Here is a 17,761-nt window from a genome sequence, read left to right as displayed (position 1 = left end):
GGCCGCCGCCGCCGGGCCCCCGCGGCCACCATGAAGAAGGAGGTGTGCTCCGTGGCCTTCCTCAAGGCCGTGTTCGCCGAGTTCTTGGCCACCCTCATCTTCGTCTTCTTCGGCCTGGGCTCGGCCCTCAAGTGGCCGTCGGCGCTGCCCACCATCCTGCAGATCGCGCTGGCCTTTGGCCTGGCCATAGGCACGCTGGCCCAGGCCCTGGGACCCGTGAGCGGCGGCCACATCAACCCTGCCATCACCCTGGCCCTCTTGGTGGGCAACCAGATCTCGTTGCTCCGGGCTTTCTTCTACGTGGCGGCCCAGCTGGTGGGCGCCATTGCCGGGGCCGGCATCCTCTACGGTGTGGCGCCGCTCAATGCCCGGGGCAATCTGGCCATCAACGCGGTGAGTGCCCTGAGGGGCTGGGAGTCGAGACCCTGGGGTGGGCTCAGGACCAGGCCTCTTACCTCACCTGGAAAAAGGGGTGCTGTAGAGTGGTCCAGCCCACACCCTTCACCAGGAAGGCAAGAGCCTCCGGAGGCCAGGAAGGCGACTCTCAGGCTGCCCACCTCTTCTGCCCCTCCCCACATGCTGGCCCACCCTGGTCTCTCTCCAATGTCTGCTGCCCCTCCTTTCCTGCCAGAAACTTCTGCCTCCTCCTGTCTCACCTTTGAGCCCCACCTTCCTCCTGGGCCCCTCACCTCTCCCATCTCCTCAGTGGAGCCTTTGAGTAGAACCACCGGAGAGAAGTGGGCTGTCATCCCGGCTTTGGGTGACCCTGGCCTGTCTGTGCTTCATTGTTCTCAGCCCCTCCATGGGGATGGTCGTGCCTGCCACAGCAAGTGTCAAGGGGCTCATATTTAGAAACCATAGATAGGAACCCCCTAACGTGGTGCCAGTGCAGAGCAGTCTCTGTTGAGTATTGGTTCCCGCTTTCCCCAACCTGTGCTCCTCCCCGCAACCCTGCATCCCTGCCTCCCTCCCACCTCCTGCAGCCCCAGAGTCAGCCCCCAACCCCATGCAAACTGGGTTCATTAATCAAACACAGAGAAGGATTTGCTCGGCCATTGTCAAGCCGTGAGTCAGCCGCACTGGAGAGACGGGTTTAAGGTTGGCACTGGCATGGGGCCAGACACGGGCAGGAGGCAGGGATGGGGTGTGAGGCAGGCAAACCGGGCAGCTGCCCACAGGATGGAGGGTAAATGCCAGCTTATGGGGGCTGGGGGTTGGGCAGAGCCATTGATAGGACCATGTCCAGGAAAAGCTCCCCTGACACTCTGCCCTTTGGCTACAGGCCTGAGCTTCAAGCCTGTGTAAATTGTGAAATGTAGTGTCTTTAACAAATGACTTCGCTGGGGTGATGTCCACGGGGCTTGGCTTCCAGGTGTCAAGCTCCTCTAAGTGTTCCTGAACACCAAAAGCCCTGCTCCCAGAGCCCCTGGCTATACTGCCAGAAGGTGGCCAGGGTCCTAACACGCCATCCCCTTGCAGCTCAACAACAACACAACGCAGGGCCAGGCCATGGTGGTGGAGCTGATTCTGACCTTCCAGCTGGCACTCTGCATCTTCGCCTCCACTGACTCCCGTCGCACCAGCCCTGTGGGCTCCCCAGCCCTGTCCATTGGCCTGTCTGTCACCCTGGGCCACCTTGTCGGGGTGAGCAGTACTGACACTGGGCTGTGGTGAGGGTGGAGCAGGCACTCAAGGCAAATAATGGAGCCCCAGAGCAGAGCCCACTTCAGATTGATGAGTCCAGCAGAGTTTAAGGCCTGGATTTAGGGCTGCTGGACTCTGGCCCTACTGGGCCCCAGAATTGATCCCCCCAGAACCTCTGGGCTGAGGAAAGATGGGAGTTAGTAGGAGGTGGGATGGGACAGGAATCAAACCCAACCTCAGAGCAGAGAAGAGAAGAGGGCATAATTAAGGGTCCATGGTTAACCAGGCAGCTGGGATCCTTGGAGGGAGGGGTTACCAGCCCAGCAATTAGGAGACCTGAGTTTGAGACCTGGCTGAGCCCCTGGACTGCAGTGTAACCTTGGGAGAGTCCAGGTTCCGTGGGAGTGGACTGGGATGTTGCCTTTCTCTCCACCACCCTGTCTCTATCCAGATCTACTTCACTGGCTGCTCCATGAACCCAGCACGTTCTTTTGGCCCTGCAGTGGTCATGAATCGGTTCAGCCCTGCTCACTGGGTGAGTCTGTCCTCTCCCCTGGCTCCCTGGAGAGGAGGGCCTGGAGACCCAGCAGTGGCAGCTCAGAGCTCACCAGATCTTCTGGATTCTGTGGGCCCAGAGCTTGGGGGTGGGCCAGGGAGCAGTGGCTGAGAGAGAAAGGGGATGGGATTCAGCCTTAGGGGCAGAGGTGGCTTTGTATGGCCTGAACCCCCGGGGACAGGGAGTATAAGTATCTGTCCCCTTAGGGGAGAGGTTCTTCCCCCTTAGGGAAGAGGCTGGAGGTGCAGAGGGGCTCTGTGTCAATTCCCTTGAGGATGTGGTATCTGTCACTCTGGGTGTCTGTGTGCTGGTCCTCTCTGATGTTTTATTTATCTGTCCCTGTTGAGGGGTTGGGAGAGTCTTCTTGTGGGTCTGCCCCTGTGGACAGTCTGTCTGCCCCCTCCTTTGAGAGCTCATGGTCACTCTCTCTAGGATCTGTTTCTATCCCTATGTGGAGGGGAGAGGTGCTCTGTTCTCTCTCTCTGAGGACCCACATGTCCCCTCTGAAGGTTTATTAATTTCTCTTTCGGGTGTGGTTGGAGGGGGCCTGTCCCTCTGGGAATCTGTTTGCCTTCTTTGAGGGTCTGGGTGTCTGTGGTCCAGGCCTTTTTCCCTGGGAGTGGTGTGTATCTGTCCCCGTGGTGGGAGGAAGTCTTTCTTCCTGAAGGTCTGGAAGTCTGCGTGTCTGTCCCCTCTCAGGGTCCATGGGTCTGTCCTCTGTGGGGTGGGGGGCATCTGGTCTTCGAGGTCTGGGGCTCAACGCCCTAACTCCTGCCCTGTCTCCACCAGGTCTTCTGGGTAGGGCCCATCGTGGGGGCAATCCTCGCTGCCATCCTCTACTTCTACCTGCTCTTCCCCAACTCCCTGAGCCTGAGTGAGCGTGTGGCCGTCATCAAAGGCACGTATGAGCCTGACGAGGACTGGGAGGAGCAGCGGGAGGAGCGGAAGAAGACCATGGAGCTGACTGCCCGCTGACCAGTGTCAGGCAGGGGCCAGCCCCTCAGCCCCTGAGCCAAGGGGGAAAAAAGAAAAAGTACCTAACACAAGCTTCCTTTTTGCACAACCGGTCCTCTTGGCTGAGGAGGAGGTGCTGGTCCCCCTGGCTGCACAGTTAGAGAGGGGAGAAGGAACCTATGGTGGAACTCCTGGGGTAGGGGCCAGGGGCTAGGGTCTGCTGGGGATGGGTCTCTCTGGGACAGACCTCAGAGATTGTGAACACAGTGCCAAGCTCACCGGCTGCAAGGGCCAGGCTAGAAAAGAGTGGGTCTGCAGCCTGCATCCCCCACCCCTCCTCAAGAGCCGAAGGGATCCCAGCCCCTAGGTGGGCAGCAGCAGACCCTCCCCAGAGCTCCTTAGGAAGAAGACAGACTGGTTCATTGAATGCTGCCTTATTTATTTCTAGTGAGGATGCATGCGTGGGGCTGCTGGTGTTTGGAGTGGGGGCTACCCAATAAATCTCTGATACTCACGTTCCGCCTCTGTCTGTCCCCAGAGTGCCTTGAGACACTCTGGCCCATTGCCTCTCCTCTTTGTTATCTCACATCCTCCACCACGATCTCCGTGGGGTACCAGGGGACCCCAGGACAAGTGCTCCGTGGGAAGAAAGAGAGGCTGAGGCCATGGGAGGCCCAGAGAATCAGAGAGATGGGAACAGAGCAGGGAGAGACCGAGAGAGAGAAGACCGAATATCAAAATAGAGCTAGAGGCCAGGAAAGAGGGGTCCTCACTGCAGTCACCCTCCACCCCTCCCCCTCAGCCATGTCAAGTCCCTGCCACTTGAGGAGGGTTTGGCTGGCACTTGAGGGGAGTGCCAGGGTGTGACAGGCAGGGTGGAGGAGGAGTGAGTCAACCGCAGCCCCTCGAGATGGCAAGGGGGTGACCAGCCAGGTTCCATCACAGCCCTGGGCTCCTTTCTCTGCGCCTTGATGTTACAAAAAGGTGCCCTCCTGAGAGCCTGTGCCCAGAGGGAGCAGCTCCCTGACCCCCCCAAAAGCCACATGTGGTCCAGCCCCCTTTTCCAGGGCTTCTCTCTCATGCCTCGGCCCACCAGTGTCCCCACCGCCCTCTTCTCTGGGCCTGAGCTCTGCCCCAGCCTGCTGTTGTCCCACTGTCACAGACACTCCTTGGGTAATCTCCTTAAACTCTCAGAGCCTCCATCTCTTCGTCTGTAAAATGGGGATAAAATATCACTTTCCTCACAAGATAGTTGTGGAGACTGGATGAGGGCATGAGATGCCCGGGACCGGTCAGTTTTCTGTGAGGAAAAGGCGGAGGTCATACAGTGAACAGCTCTGCACAGCCCAGCTTCGCAGTGAGCCCAGTCCGGAGTCAGTAACTACCTGCATTCCAATCTGGCCGCGGAACTTGGGGCAAAATAAGCTCTCTGAGCTTTAAGGACCTTCCCTGCAAAACAGGGGTGCTTTTTCCGACCTCACGTGCTGTCGTGAGGAGAAAATGAGAATGAGACCATGTCTGGAGGAAAAACCCTTGTACAAACAGGCGCCTTGGAGTGAGTGCTCAGTAAAGTCGTGTGAATAGACACCCACACGTACCTGCCTAGTCTGGGGCCCCAGCCACATGCTTCTGCCCTCCTGGGGGTGTCTGGACCTAAGCACCTGTCCAGCGGGGCCAGGAGACCGACTGAGAAGGGATGGGGGAAGCCGTAGGTCTTGGCCATTGAGAGGCAGTCCCAGGGGCTGGGGTGAGGAGCGGCAGACACCCAGCTTCCTCCACATTTAAAGTCTAAGCATCTACAAGTGAGAGGTCAGCCACTCATGCCCGCCCCATAGGCTTACAGTAAACACCACGTGGCAGTGCGTGAGAACCCCGGGAGCCCAGGGAAGGAGCAGCCCCCGACCCACCGTGTCCCTTCCCACTTCTTCCAACCTGCCCCAGGCTGGGGGAGCCGGGCTGCAAGAGCCAGCTCTGGCCAGTAGGGGGAGACGTCGTCCACCGAATCCACAGGGTGGCGCTTCCTCGTCCACAAGTCCTGGGTCTGGGCTCTAGCCAGATGGGGGTGGGGTGGAGGACACAGGGATTCTCTCATGCTTGAGTCCCCTGGAGCCACCTTGAGGCAGCCTATCCCAGTGCACCCCCGCCCCACTATCCGGGTGAGGCTCAGAAGAGAGGGGGGCCCTTCCCCGCTCAGTCTTCAGGAGACTCAGGTACAGACACAGCCATGACCAGGAGGCTGGGCTCCTCCACCAGCCCAATGGGGACCACGGCAGGGTGGACAGTGAACCCTTGGGAGACAGACCCGCGGGGGTGGGCGAGGCACCCAGTCAGAGGGGACTACTGGCGCTGAGCTTCTTGCAGGTTGCCTCGCCTGGCCCTCGAGCAAGTGTCCAGCTAGGGGCTTGGGGCTGACAAGTGCCGTGGTTGGGGCGGTGTGGCCAGCAGGGGTCGCTGTGTCTGCGTGTCGGATCTTGCAGGAGCGACAGGTCTGCAGGCTCACAAAGTCCCGTGCACACGCGCGCACGCATACACCCCACACAGACCCGGGCTCCCGGCCACATGTTGACCTTCAGTCGTGCCTGAGGGCTGCATCTTCTGGGTGTGTGCATCTCCTTCCCTCCGCACGCTCACTCGAGTGTGCAAAGCCACGTCAGCCCTCCTCCAGCATTCGCTCACAGGGCCACCGTAGGCCCACACCTATGAGCCTGGCTCCACGGGTTCTCAGAGGCACACCTGTGCGCCGTCCAACACAAGCACACACAGGCCCCGTCACCTCTGCTGCACCTAAAGATGGAACCCGGGGAGAGTCTGGATTCTCCTGTGGGAGGCTCCCTTCCCTTTTCTCCCCCTCTTCCTCTCCCCAGGGGCTGCCAGTTCTCACTAGCTGGGAGGTGGACAAGGTGATATGGGGAGAGATGGAAGAGGACCCGGAGGAGAGGTGGAGAGCGGACAGAGGGGGCTGGTTGTTGAGATGGGTGGACAGGAGGAAGGACGGCTGGGAGGACCAGGTCTCTCCGCTCCTCTTGGCCTCAGCTTCCTCCTCCGTCACATGTGGATGAGGACATCAGACCTCCCGACCTTTCCAGGTTTTGTGCAGATCGGTGAGATGAGGCACGGGAAGCCACCTTGAAGTCCCTCCCCATCAGTTTGTGTTCTCCCTCCTCTTCTCTCCCGGTACCTTCCTCCTTCCCCTCCCCTTCAACCCCCTTACTTTCTTTCCCCAATCTCTGATAGGACCTCAGTCAGAGCTGCATTGACAGGCAGCCCTAGGCAGCCAGATATGGAACCTTGGCAAAAGGTTTTTGAGCATGAGTGAGCATGAGTGAGCTTAAAGCTTGGCACTAGAGCCCAGTGCTGGCTGGGTCTGGGCAGGTGCTGTCTAGGACAGGAAGCCAGGCCTGGAGCAAGCCCTGGTCAATGCCCACCTGGCCTCAGGAGGTGAAGGACCTTGTCCCAGGCCCAGCAGAGGTCAGGAGACTCAGCCCCAGGCTAGCTGGGGACAAGGGCTGCTGCTGCACTTAGTGCTTTCAGGCTCCAGGGCCCAGGGCAGGTGCTGAGGTGCCTGTCTTGGAGCGGCCATGCAGCCCCGTCCCCACAGCTGTCTCACAGCAGGGGACGGGGAAGTTACAATCCTAATCATTCACATTTTCTGACTTGGAGGCCCTCTCCTAGGTATCAGCACATTTACTCCTAACTACACACAGGGAGGAGGGCATTATTAGCATCATCCCTATTGTATAAATGAGGATCTTGAGGTTAAGCAACTGCTTAGGGTGCAATACACATGGCAGTGTTCACAGTCCTTTCACTGGCCTCATCAGCAGCTCTCAGGTCAGCGTTACTGCCACTTGGCACCCATTTGACAAGGGCAGAAACTGAGGCTAGATCAGATGAAAGGACTGGTAAGTGCCTGTCCACCAAGCCCTCTACTGGCCCTGCTTGAGGTGAGGGAAGCAGACAAGCACCCTTGAACTACCCTGGAACAGCCCCCAGCCAGGGAACCTTCCGTGCCAGGGAAGAACAGTGCCCACGCTGCCCCCACAGCCATGCCCTGTCATCCCCTGAACATTTATTGAATGACTCCTCTATGCCAGCCAGGGATGGAAGTCTGTGCTAGAACAGTGGAGGCACTGAGGAGGCAGAGGCTGCAACAGCCCCTGGCTTTGCTCAAGTCTTGCTTCTCTAAGAAGCTTGCCCTGATTCTGCTGGAGAGGGAAATCAGGGCAGGCTTCACAGAAGAACTGCACTTGAGCAAAGTCTTGAGAGACAAAAAGGAGAGGCATCCAAACTCCATAGCAAAGGGCTCGTTCTGGGGAACTATGTCTGGTCTGTTTGGAGTAAAGGGTGCAGGGTGGGCAGTGGGAGGGGAGGCTTCCTTACATGTTAAACATGGGCATTCACACCTGATTCTGAGGCAATGGGGAGCCATTGAAAGCTTTTGAGCAGAGGAGTAACGTGATGAGCTTTGCATTTTGGAAGGATCTCTCTGACAGCGAGTGGAAAGGAGTGGTGTGGAAGGGCACAGATGTGTAGTGCAGTCTGAGAGCCCAGGAAGGAGGTTAATGCAGTCATCCTGGAGAGATGATAAGGGCTGCACTGGGCCAGTGGCAAGTGGGGATGGAAAGAGGTGTCAAATATGAGAAAGAGCTACCAGGAACCTGGTACCAGGAACCTGTTTCCTGCGGGCTAGGGGAGGGGGGAGCATCGATGATTCCTGTGTTCTGGTCTGAGTGAACACAGGCAACTGAGTGACAGTGGGGTGAGGAGGAGCAGGCCAGAGGGTCCAGTGAGAGGTGAGTGGGTCTGGAGTTCAGGAGAAAGATCTGGGCCAGAGGCAGTGTTGAGAGTCGACAGTATCTGCAGGGTGTGGAAGTCACAGGTGGAAACAGGGCTGCCCAGGCACACTCATCAGGAGTGAGGGGCCGTTGGCCAGGAGCAGACAAGGCCTGGGCTTAAGGATCAGCAGAAGAGGAGCCAGCCACGGACGCAGAGATGCCCTCACAGAGGTGGGAGGACAGCGAGGAGATGTGCCTCAAAGGCAGGGAAAATGGTGTCAGGAAGGAGATGGCCAGCAGCCACAGTGGGCTGGAGAGGAAATCATGCTGGCCTTTGCCAGAGCAGTTTCAGTAGCCGGGGGCTGGGAGCTGTTGTGCAGCTGATATGTGACTGGAACCTTGACTCCAAACCATGACCTTCCACTGCTCCGCGACTATGCAGGCACATTTATAGGGAAGAAGTCAAGAGAAGGGGAAGCCTGAAAGCCACAGGTGAGACTAGGAATGGCCAAGAGAGGGTCCCAGTCACTCAAAGGGAGCCAGAAGTCCAAGGAGGGTCCCCTGACCCCGACTTGTACACCGGAGAAGGGCTGCCTCTACTTCAAGGCCACAGGGCAGCTGGCAAGGACACGGGGCGGCTGCAGGTGAGTTTGACTGGGAGGGAGGATGGGAAGAAGTCTTGCCTGGTAGCTTGGCTTTCTAGGTAGGGTGGGAGGCAAGGGTGGGTGCTCTGCTGAGAGAAAGCCAGAGTGAGCCGAGTACTTGAAGAGAGTGGGGGAGGTTTAAAGAAGGGGGGAGAGCTGTGGAAGGATTGCTGAGCAGAGCTGCGATCCCTACTGGGACCAGAGACCATGAACTTGTCATGGCGGCAGCCCGCACGGCTGGGCGAGTTTCTCCAGCAGTGCTCAGCAGCGCAGATGGAGGGCAGAAAGGCATGGAAGAGGATGAGAACAGAGACATGCAGCAGGGACGCGGTGGAGAGGATAGGGAGCCAGGACCATGGGGTGCTGGCAAGAGCCTGCTCAGGGTGAGATGCCCAGGAGTTCCCTGGAGAGGACAGGGTGAAGTCGAGACAGCAGGGAGAACAGAAGGGAATGGGTGAGGGATGTTACTGGGACTCAGACAGGGATTGGGGAGGAACAGAGCCTGTGGTCCAGAGTTGAGATGTTTCTCTTGAAGATATCAGAGGGATCAGTCCCAGGTGGGGGAAGGTATGAGTATGAGGCTGAAATGGAGCAGACATAGTCATCTGCCCTGGGAAGTCAAGAAGTGTTTGTTCATTCATTCATTCATTCATTCATTCAACAAATATTTATTGGGCCTTTACTGTGCCAATCTCCGTGCAAGACACTACATGCAGGGGTGAACAAAACTCGGTTCCTGCCCCACAAAGGCCTTCCTGCCTTGCCTCACTGGGGAGACACATTCACACCATGACAGCACCCTGTGGTGACTGCAGTGTAGGAGAATGCTTAGGTGTGGTGGGAGCACGAAGAAGGGTCCCCACCCAGGAAAGGAGCAAGCGATGTCAAAGCTAAACCTTTGGGATGGGAGTTACCCAAGCAAAGGGAGTGCAAGGGATCTCCAAGAAGAGGAGAGAGCTTTCTCCAAGGAGAGGCCAGCAAGAGTGTGCATTTGGTGAAACCAGAGGGTAAGGTGGGGAGAGGTGAGGTAGAGCCGCAGGGTCCCTGAAGGCAGGCACAGAGCTTCCAGAGGGATGGGAGGCTTGGAAAGGATTTTAGCAGGGGAGCAGCATGATCAGATTTGCATTTTAGCACTTGGGCTGCAGTATGGAAAATTGATTGGAACGGAGCAAGGGAGCAGACAGAGAGACTGGTTAAAGGCTGCAGGGCGGCAGGAGTGGCAAAAAGAGGGCACAGTCAGGAGATATTTAGGATTCAAAATCAGCAGGACTTGATGCTTTTCCTGGATGGGGGAAGGAGGGAGAAGAGGGTCAAGGATGCTTCCCAGATGCCACCAGCTGAGCTGGAGAAAACAAGAGGAGAACATGGGGGTTGCGGGGGGTGGGTACCAGGAGACAGGAAGATCACATCTGAAGACAGATTGCATTTGAGGAGCCTGAGAACAACCAGGGTACATCTGTGGGCAGGTAGATATGCCAGGGATGAGGTCAGGACACCCAGCTGTGGTTAAGAGGGGAAGACTGTTATTTCAATAGCTTGGCAGACTCTTCTTAGGGAGGAACACTTTTGTTTGAGAAAATACCTTGCTATCTGCTAGGGTTAAAACGGGAAAACCTAGGGCATGCGTGACCGTAGGGCCAGTGTAGCCACAAAAACATGGTTAAGCTGCCTTGTGTGAGAAAGGAGTGAACTCTGTTTGGCTCCTGAGAGGAGGAGAGCAGAGAGAGAGGGGCTGAGAAGGGAGGGGAGCGCGGGGAGGGCAGGGAGGCAGGAGGAAGTGAGTGAAGGGCCAGTGGACATTCCCACTGGTGGACAGCAGAGGTGCCCATGGCCTTGTGATCTGATGTGGTTTGAGTCACTGTGGAATAAACCCTTTCTCCACCTGCCCCCCTGCAACCCCATAGGCCGCAGTGTCCACAGTGTCCTTGGTAAAGTGGACTCTATTCACATTTGCATTCTGTGAGTGCAGGTATAGGTGGGAGTGGAGGAGAGGACTTACTTTCTGGGTTTACAGGCATGGTGTGGTGTCAGCCCATTTGGAAGCAAAGCCTAGATATGGAGGGGGCCAGACGAACAGGACCTGGGAATGCACAGGACCCCCTGAAGCAGGCTGGGGATCTGAGTGATCTTGCTGTATCTAAGCTGACACTGGAACATAAACAGTCTGAAATCCCATGATCCCCGCTGCCCTGAACCTGCGACCCTCAGGCCAGACCTTGGACTGTCTACAACACGAGTCAGGCCCCACCTGCCCTGGAAATCGTCCTAGGAGGTTCCAGCTCAGTGCCCAGAGACAGCCCCCACATCCCACCCCATCAGGTAAGCGCAGGCTGGAGCAGGCATATGAGCAACACCCCTCATTCCACCCCTCTACACACGCATAACCCTATCCGCCTGCTCCTGCCAGTCTGACCAGCCCATTCCTGGGGACAAGAGCGTGGTGGAGGAGCTGCAGGTGGGGGCCAGAGAAGCCTCCACAGAGAACAAAACCCAAGGTCAGCCAGAGACAGGAGACCAGAAGAGACAAAGGAGATCAGAGACCAGAGGAAGAGACGAGAGGCCTCAGAGCAAAGCAAGGAACAGCCAAGGCACCAGGATATGGATGCAGCGGATCCAGGGGGATGTGGCTGGGCCAACGTGTTGGCATGCAGGCTTTGGAAAGCCATCAGCAGGGCGCTGTTTGCAGAGTTCCTGGCCACGGGGCTGTATGTGTTCTTTGGCGTGGGCTCCGTCATGCGCTGGCCCACAGCACTTCCCTCCGTGCTGCAGATTGCCATCGCCTTCAACCTGGTCACTGCCATGGCTGTGCAGGTCACCTGGAAGGCCAGTGGGGCCCACGCCAACCCCGCCGTGACGCTGGCCTTCCTCATAGGCTCCCACATCTCTCTGCCCCGTGCTGTGGCCTATGTGGCTGCCCAGCTGGTGGGGGCCACGGTGGGGGCTGCTCTGCTTTATGGCGTCATGCCGGGAGACATCCGAGAGACCCTTGGGATCAACGTGGTAGGTGCAGGGAGGGGCACCTGGAGGCTCAGGAGGTGGGAATGTGCACAGGTGGTGAAGCTGGAGGCCAGGACAGAGGCGAGGGAGCAGAGGAGGAAACAAGTCAGCTGCAGGCTCCACATCCCCCCAGGCTGGGCCCCAGGACCCAGAGGACTGAGACTTTGACCTCAGTCTAGGCAGAATAGAAATGGGATAGTGGCACGAAGAACAGGTGGAGAAGGAAGAAGCCACATAAAGGAGAAGGAATAGAAGGACCAGGCATTTAAGGGTAGACGCGGCCAAGGGAGTGTGGGGACTGTGGGCAGAGAGAAAGCCTGAGAGAAAGCAAAATAAGCTTTCTGCATCTTCGCCTTGACTTTGGGAAGACTTTCGAGGGGAGAGAGGACTCCATTTTTCTCCCAGACTCCACCCACGTCCTCTGCTCTCCGATTGCTCCCAAGTTCTTCCCTCCACCTCGAGGCCTGCCTCACTCCCCCCTTCCCCATTTCCTAACCATCTGTGTTCCACCTTCTTCCCTCAAATCTCCTTCCACACCTGCTGCCAGTCTCCTCTCAAGCAAGCCTCCTGAACCACTGGCCCCAACCAACCCACTGGTGGGGTGGGAGGAGTGCCACTCACTTCTACAGGGAGCAAGGGTCCAGAGCAGATATGGATTCCTCTGCACAGACCTCCTGAAGTCCTGAAGCTGGGCGGCAGTGAGGTGTCACCCCCTTCCAGCTGAGGAGACCAGGCCCAGTGGCAGGGGTTTCTCTGTCTGTCCGTGGGCAGAGCCTACGTCTGGTCCAGAGTAACTCCCTCTGCCCAGGTCCGGAACAGTGTCTCAACTGGCCAGGCGGTGGCAGTGGAGCTACTTCTGACCCTGCAGCTGGTGCTCTGTGTCTTCGCTTCCACTGACAGCCGTCAGACATCGGGCTCCCCGGCCACCATGATTGGGATCTCTGTGGCACTGGGCCACCTCATTGGGGTAAGGAGCAGAGGGGACACTGTGCACATGCACACACCGGGTCCATCCCTGGGGAAACTGTGGAGCCCTGAAGGCTAGGCAGTGTCCCTCCCTGAGCCCCTTGTGCCTTGGAGCCAAAGTGGTACCCCCTGCACTCTAGGCCCAGGATATGGCACTACAGAGGCTGTGGCTGCGGCTAAGGCTCTGAGCCAGGACTGAGAAATGGTCCCCTCTCAGGCCTGCCTTAAACCTTCTCCCACCTTGACCCTGTACTTGCTCCCCAGATCCACTTCACTGGCTGCTCCATGAACCCAGCCCGCTCCTTCGGCCCTGCCGTCATCATTGGGAAGTTCACAGTCCACTGGGTGAGCCCCTCTGCCAGCAGCCCTGGGGAAGGGAGAGAGCCTGAGCTGGCGATAGATGGTGGGTTTCACTCGCAGCAGGTCCACACAGATGGGGTGATGGGCGCCCCAGACCTTTCTGAGCCTGAAGTGCAGCCTTCCCTAAGCTCAAAAGGCCAGGGTGAGTGTCCTGGCTGGGACTTCTTTTCTTTTCAGCTTCAGTCGCCCGGGATACCCAGTAGACTGGCAAGAAATGGGCCAGGGCAGGAGCTGCAGCCTTGGCCCAGACTTTTAAGTCCTGCCTGTTTCCTTATTCACTTTCTCCAGCTGGACCAATTTTCAAACTTGGATAAAGATAAAGACAAACAGAAATAGACACACACACCAGCAGAGACAGAAACAGCAATAGCCAGGACTCATGGCTAAAATGGGGGAAGCGAGAGGAAAGAGGCGGGGGCGGGCAAGGAGACTGGCCCCAGGCCCCAGCCATGGCTGCAGAGCCTGGGCTCAGCCCCAGGGAGGGCAGGGAGAGCAAGGGGCAAGGTCCCCTTACGTTGTAGGCTTGGGAAGCATGACTTGTGGTTCTCAAATTTAGCACCTTACAGACAGTTGAGGGAGACCTGGGAGATCAAGTCGGCACTAGGGAAGCAGGCAGCGGTCCCAGAGCCACCCTACGGTCCTGATAGTTCCTGGGTGGGGTGACGACATCCTTCTCCTCAGGTCTTCTGGGTGGGGCCCCTGATGGGAGCACTCCTGGCCTCACTGATCTACAACTTCATCCTGTTCCCCGACACCAAGACCCTGGCCCAGCGGCTGGCTATCCTCACAGGCACTGCAGAGGTGGGGACAGGGACAGGGACAGGGGCAGGGGCGAAACCCCCGAAGAAGGAATCCCAACCCGGTTCGCGAGCCGTGGAGATGGAGAGTGTGTGAAACAGCCGAGGCCTGGCTGTGCCCTTGGGCTTCCTGCCTTGCAGGGCCTGCATGGAGGTTCTCCCTGGGGGTGGTGGGAGGGGGAGGCTTGACCTCTAGTCCTGACCAGGTGGGCCGGAGGGGCAAGCCCTGTCCCTGGCATTACATTTCTAGGTAGAATCTGGGAGTGAATTTGTCCCATTCCCTCTCCATAGGGCTTCCCTGCCTCTCAGTGGGACAGAGCAGAGGAAGACAGGGGACTTAGGACTGCCTTCCCCTCCTCTCACCCATTGGACCCTGTGGGAGTCCTGAACCCCCAGATGCTCAAGTCTTGGGGGAGAAAGGAATGGGAGCCCAGACAGCCACTCTGCTTAGACATTGGAGCTATAGGGATCTCAGGGAACCCCAACTTCTTACCTACCCAGGAAACCCTTGGTCCTGAGGGATAGGCTCTTCTGGAGGAATCAGGCCCTGGGACAGCCTCTGAGCTTCTCGGGGGATTTCTCTGCCCTTGGGTGTGATTTTGGGGGCTGTATTTCCTCCTTCAGACTGGGAGCTTCCTGAGGACAGAGACTGCTCTACCAATAGATCTTTATTTGTTTGGTTTGAGACAGAATCTCGATCTGTCACCCAGGCTGGAGTACAGTGGTGTGATCTCGGCTCACTGCAACCTCCACCTCCCGGGTTCAAGGGATTCTCCTGCCTCAGCCTCCCAAGTGGCTGGGATTACAGGCGCCTGCCACCACGCCCTGCTAACTTTTTGTATTTTTAGTAGACACAGGGTTTCGCCATGTTGGCAGGCTGGTCTTGAACTCCTGACCTCAGGCGATCTGCCCACCTCGGCCTCCCAAAGTGCTGGGATTACAGGCGTGAGCCCCCGCGCCTGTCTTCTCCCGATAGGTCTTTATTCCTCACTCCTCCAAATGCTCTGGAGAGGGCCCCACCCTTGAGAACAGCTGACACAGAGAAGAACATTTTCTCAGGCTGGTAGAGGGGTGGGATAGAGGAAGGGAGGTTTGAGCCAGGCAGGCCTTACCCAGGGAAGCCTCCTCCCAGGTGCTTGCCCCAGCTCCCACCCCACAGCCCACTCTCAGGCAGGAACAATCCTTAGAGGGAAGCGCCTATCTAGCCATTGACTCATGACCTGGGTCAAAGAAGCCATCTCCAGCCTCTCTGTCAGCATTACAGGATCCGCAAAAAGCTGTTGAATAAGCCCTAAGGGTGGTAGGAATCCAGGAGGGACCCAGGAAACTGATATTTGAGATTCAGTGCCTCTGAAAGACTATCAAAGTCTCAATTGGTTTAATATTTAAAGGCTGCTATAGATTTATTCTGCCCACAACTTGGGGGTCCTGTCTGGGTCTCGGCTTCTCCAGCTGTAAAATGGACACAATCCTCCTCCAGGGACTGCTGTGAAATCAAGAAATTGGAAAATACTTTTTGGAAGTTAAAATGCTAGAAAAACAACCCCAATAAATGATGATGACTGTTACTGTTACTGTAATTATTGGGTTTGAAGACAATTGCTGTTGGTAATGAGAGGGAGGAGGGAAAAAGACAGTAAGATGACTGAGAGGGAAGGAAGAGAGACTGGGTTTTCTCTCACATCATTGGATCTACTTAACCAAGGACCTGTCTCCTCTTCTCTGGGTCTGCTGACCTTGGGTCTTTGTGGGTGTGAGGGGCTGTGGGAGGGCCCTGGAATGAAGAGATGAGCCAATAAAATCAGTTCTTATCTCTATGACGCCCATCACCACGGTACCCTAAGATGCAGCAGCCAAATTCATTTAGAAGATGGGTCCTGGCGGCCAGGCACGGTGGCTCACGCCTGTAATCCCAGCACTTTGGGAGGCTGGGGGTGAGATCACGAGGTCAGGAGATCGAGACCATCCTGGCCAACATGGTAAAACCCTGTCCCTACTAAAATATAAAAATTTAGCCAGGCATGGTGGCACGTGACTGTAGTCCCAGCTACTTGGGAGGCTGAGGCAGGGGAATCACTTGAACCCAGAAGGCAGAGGTTTCAATGAGCCGAGATCATGCTGCTGCATTCCAGCCTGGTGATAGAACAAGACTCTATCTCACAAAAAAAAAAAAAAAAAAAAGATGGGTCCTGGCCTGGTGCAGTGGCTCCCACCTGTAATCCTAACACTTTGGGAGGCCAAAGTGGGAGGATCGCTTGAGGCCAGGAGTTCGAGACCAGCCTAGACAACATGGCAAAACCCTGCCTCTACAAAAAATTAAAAACAGCCAGGTGTGGTGGCTCACATCTGTAATCACCAACACATTAGGTGGCCCAAGCAGGAGGATTGCTTAAAGCTAGGAGTTTGAGACCATCCTGGGCAGCATAGTGAAACTCCATCTCTATTATTTAAAATGAAAAATTAAACTATAATACAAACAAAAGATAGATCCTTTTTAATGATATCTCCTGAGGGACTGGGGATGGAGAAAAGGCTGCCTAAGTCTTCCAAGGGCAGCGTGACAGGCCCAGCCTGTGACCAGTGCAGTAGCTGAATCCCTGGTGCTCATGGCCCCCGTAGCTGTGCTAAGCATTCTGTAATATCAATGCAGATGCTACTCCTATCTCTCCAAGCTGGGCCCCACTCATCTGTGTTCACAATCTCTCAGAGCCCAAGGCTGCCTATGTCCTTTTATGAGCGGGGAGAGCGGGGCGTCTGTATGTATGCATGTATGAGAGCGTATGTGTACACAGAGGACATGATTGACTTGCTCAAGGTCACCCGGTTCAGGAGCACAAACACTTAAGGTCTCCCCAGCTCCCAGTTTAGAATCTTCCAAAACAGAGTTCCTGGGGGGCTCATACAAGCTGCAGCCCCAAGAAGGAAGGAAACAGGAACTAGAAGGTTGAAGGGGATGGGGGTGTGGAGCTCCTACAGTAGGCTCTTAAGCTGCTTGACAAATGATCACTGCTTTTTGTCCCCAGGGCCAAGCACACACTGGGTGCTCAATGTAAGTTTGCTGAATGAATAAGGCTGGGCAGTTGGGGAGGAGGGGAGGCAGTAATAGATCAAGAGGAGAAAATTTCAGGAGTTACAGTTCCAAATAAGCCAGTATGACAGCAGCTGAGAAGCCTATGCTTCCAGGTTTGGGCTGGGGAGAGGGTGCATCGCCAGATATTTGCTGTTCCACCCACAATTTCAGAGCAGGCTTCACAACGTCTGTCCCAGGAACTTACAGGTCAAAATATGAGGGGTTGCCTGAAGAGAAAGTTGAGGGGCTATTTTCACTAACAGTTCTTCAAAGCAGTTCTCTGTCAGGACAGAGCAGGAGGAAACAATGTTCCTGAGAAGTGGGGAATTAGGTTAGCCTCTGAAGAGCATCCAAGGTTAGATGTGGAAATAAGTAACCAAAGGTTCGCTTCCCCTTCTCTGGAGCCCTTTAATAGGACAGCAGGCCATCTGTTTGAATGAGGGAAGGGCTGGCCTTTGGAGAGCTGAATCTCAGTGGCTCCAGCTGGGGGAAGCAGGCTTCACTGGCATAGCCCCTGGGCCTGGGTGGGGGCAGGGGACATGGGGAGGACAGAGACCCAACCAGGCCAGCCCTTGGTGTGCATTCCCTTCCTCCTGTTTGTCATGGAAGTTTTTAATTAATGGTGTGTAATCTGATCTGACCCTTCTCCCTGCTGAGCACTGCCTTCAATCAGTGGAGCCATCTGCAATTGCAATTCATAATTCTCCCAAAAGGGAGGGGGACTCAGGCCGGGTGCCTTGGTGATTAATACAATTAGCCTTTTATGTTGATGATTGTCTTAGCAGGAGCAGATGATGCTGCGCTGGGAGTCTGGGCGGTTGCGTCCCGATTGGCTGGCGGGAAGCCCCTCTCCACTTCCCACCCCTACTGCTCATCTTCAACCTACTACCTCCAGATATAAAGAGGACAGGCCTCATCTGGGGCCATACTGTGCAAGGGGGAAAAGGCCAGGAGGGGGTCAGGCTCTGAGCCACATTTGGTCTCCTAGGACTGAAGGA

At 56.4% G+C, this 17,761-nt stretch overlaps 2 protein-coding genes across 2 annotated transcripts; both read left to right on the top strand.

Annotated features, from left to right (window-relative positions):
* The first annotated feature begins 6 nt into the window (after positions 1-6).
* Positions 7-3,669, top strand: AQP5 (aquaporin 5). Its single transcript, XM_011936153.1, has 4 exons — positions 7-393; positions 1,480-1,644; positions 2,096-2,179; positions 2,990-3,669. The coding sequence occupies exons 1-4, from the start codon at positions 31-33 to the stop codon at positions 3,173-3,175; spliced, it is 798 nt and encodes a 265-aa protein (XP_011791543.1). The 5' UTR covers positions 7-30; the 3' UTR covers positions 3,176-3,669.
* A 7,164-nt stretch (positions 3,670-10,833) lies between these two features.
* Positions 10,834-15,255, top strand: AQP6 (aquaporin 6, kidney specific). The gene is made up of 4 exons (XM_011936152.1): positions 10,834-11,573; positions 12,379-12,537; positions 12,801-12,881; positions 13,578-15,255. Exons 1-4 carry the CDS (start codon positions 11,172-11,174, stop codon positions 13,788-13,790), a joined length of 855 nt encoding a protein of 284 aa, XP_011791542.1. The 5' UTR covers positions 10,834-11,171; the 3' UTR covers positions 13,791-15,255.
* Positions 15,256-17,761: the final 2,506 nt, after the last annotated feature.

This window comes from Colobus angolensis, unplaced genomic scaffold, assembly GCF_000951035.1.
Source record: "Colobus angolensis palliatus isolate OR3802 unplaced genomic scaffold, Cang.pa_1.0 Scaffold151, whole genome shotgun sequence".
In the NCBI taxonomy this organism is placed as follows: Eukaryota; Metazoa; Chordata; class Mammalia; order Primates; family Cercopithecidae; genus Colobus; species Colobus angolensis.
The sequence above is the reverse complement of the archived record's forward strand: the minus strand, read 5'-3'. Positions and strand labels throughout refer to the sequence as shown.

Bases quoted from the DNA above. Each gene is read 5' to 3' on its own strand.
- AQP5 (XM_011936153.1), top strand. From the start codon at position 31: ATGAAGAAGGAGGTGTGCTCCGTGGCCTTCCTCAAGGCCGTGTTCGCC. The intron at 394-1,479 runs GTGAGTGCCCTG...ATCCCCTTGCAG, and splicing joins GCAATCTGGCCATCAACGCG to CTCAACAACAACACAACGCA. The intron at 1,645-2,095 runs GTGAGCAGTACT...GTCTCTATCCAG, and splicing joins CCCTGGGCCACCTTGTCGGG to ATCTACTTCACTGGCTGCTC.
- AQP6 (XM_011936152.1), top strand. From the start codon at position 11,172: ATGGATGCAGCGGATCCAGGGGGATGTGGCTGGGCCAACGTGTTGGCA. The intron at 11,574-12,378 runs GTAGGTGCAGGG...CCCTCTGCCCAG, and splicing joins AGACCCTTGGGATCAACGTG to GTCCGGAACAGTGTCTCAAC. The intron at 12,882-13,577 runs GTGAGCCCCTCT...CCTTCTCCTCAG, and splicing joins GGAAGTTCACAGTCCACTGG to GTCTTCTGGGTGGGGCCCCT.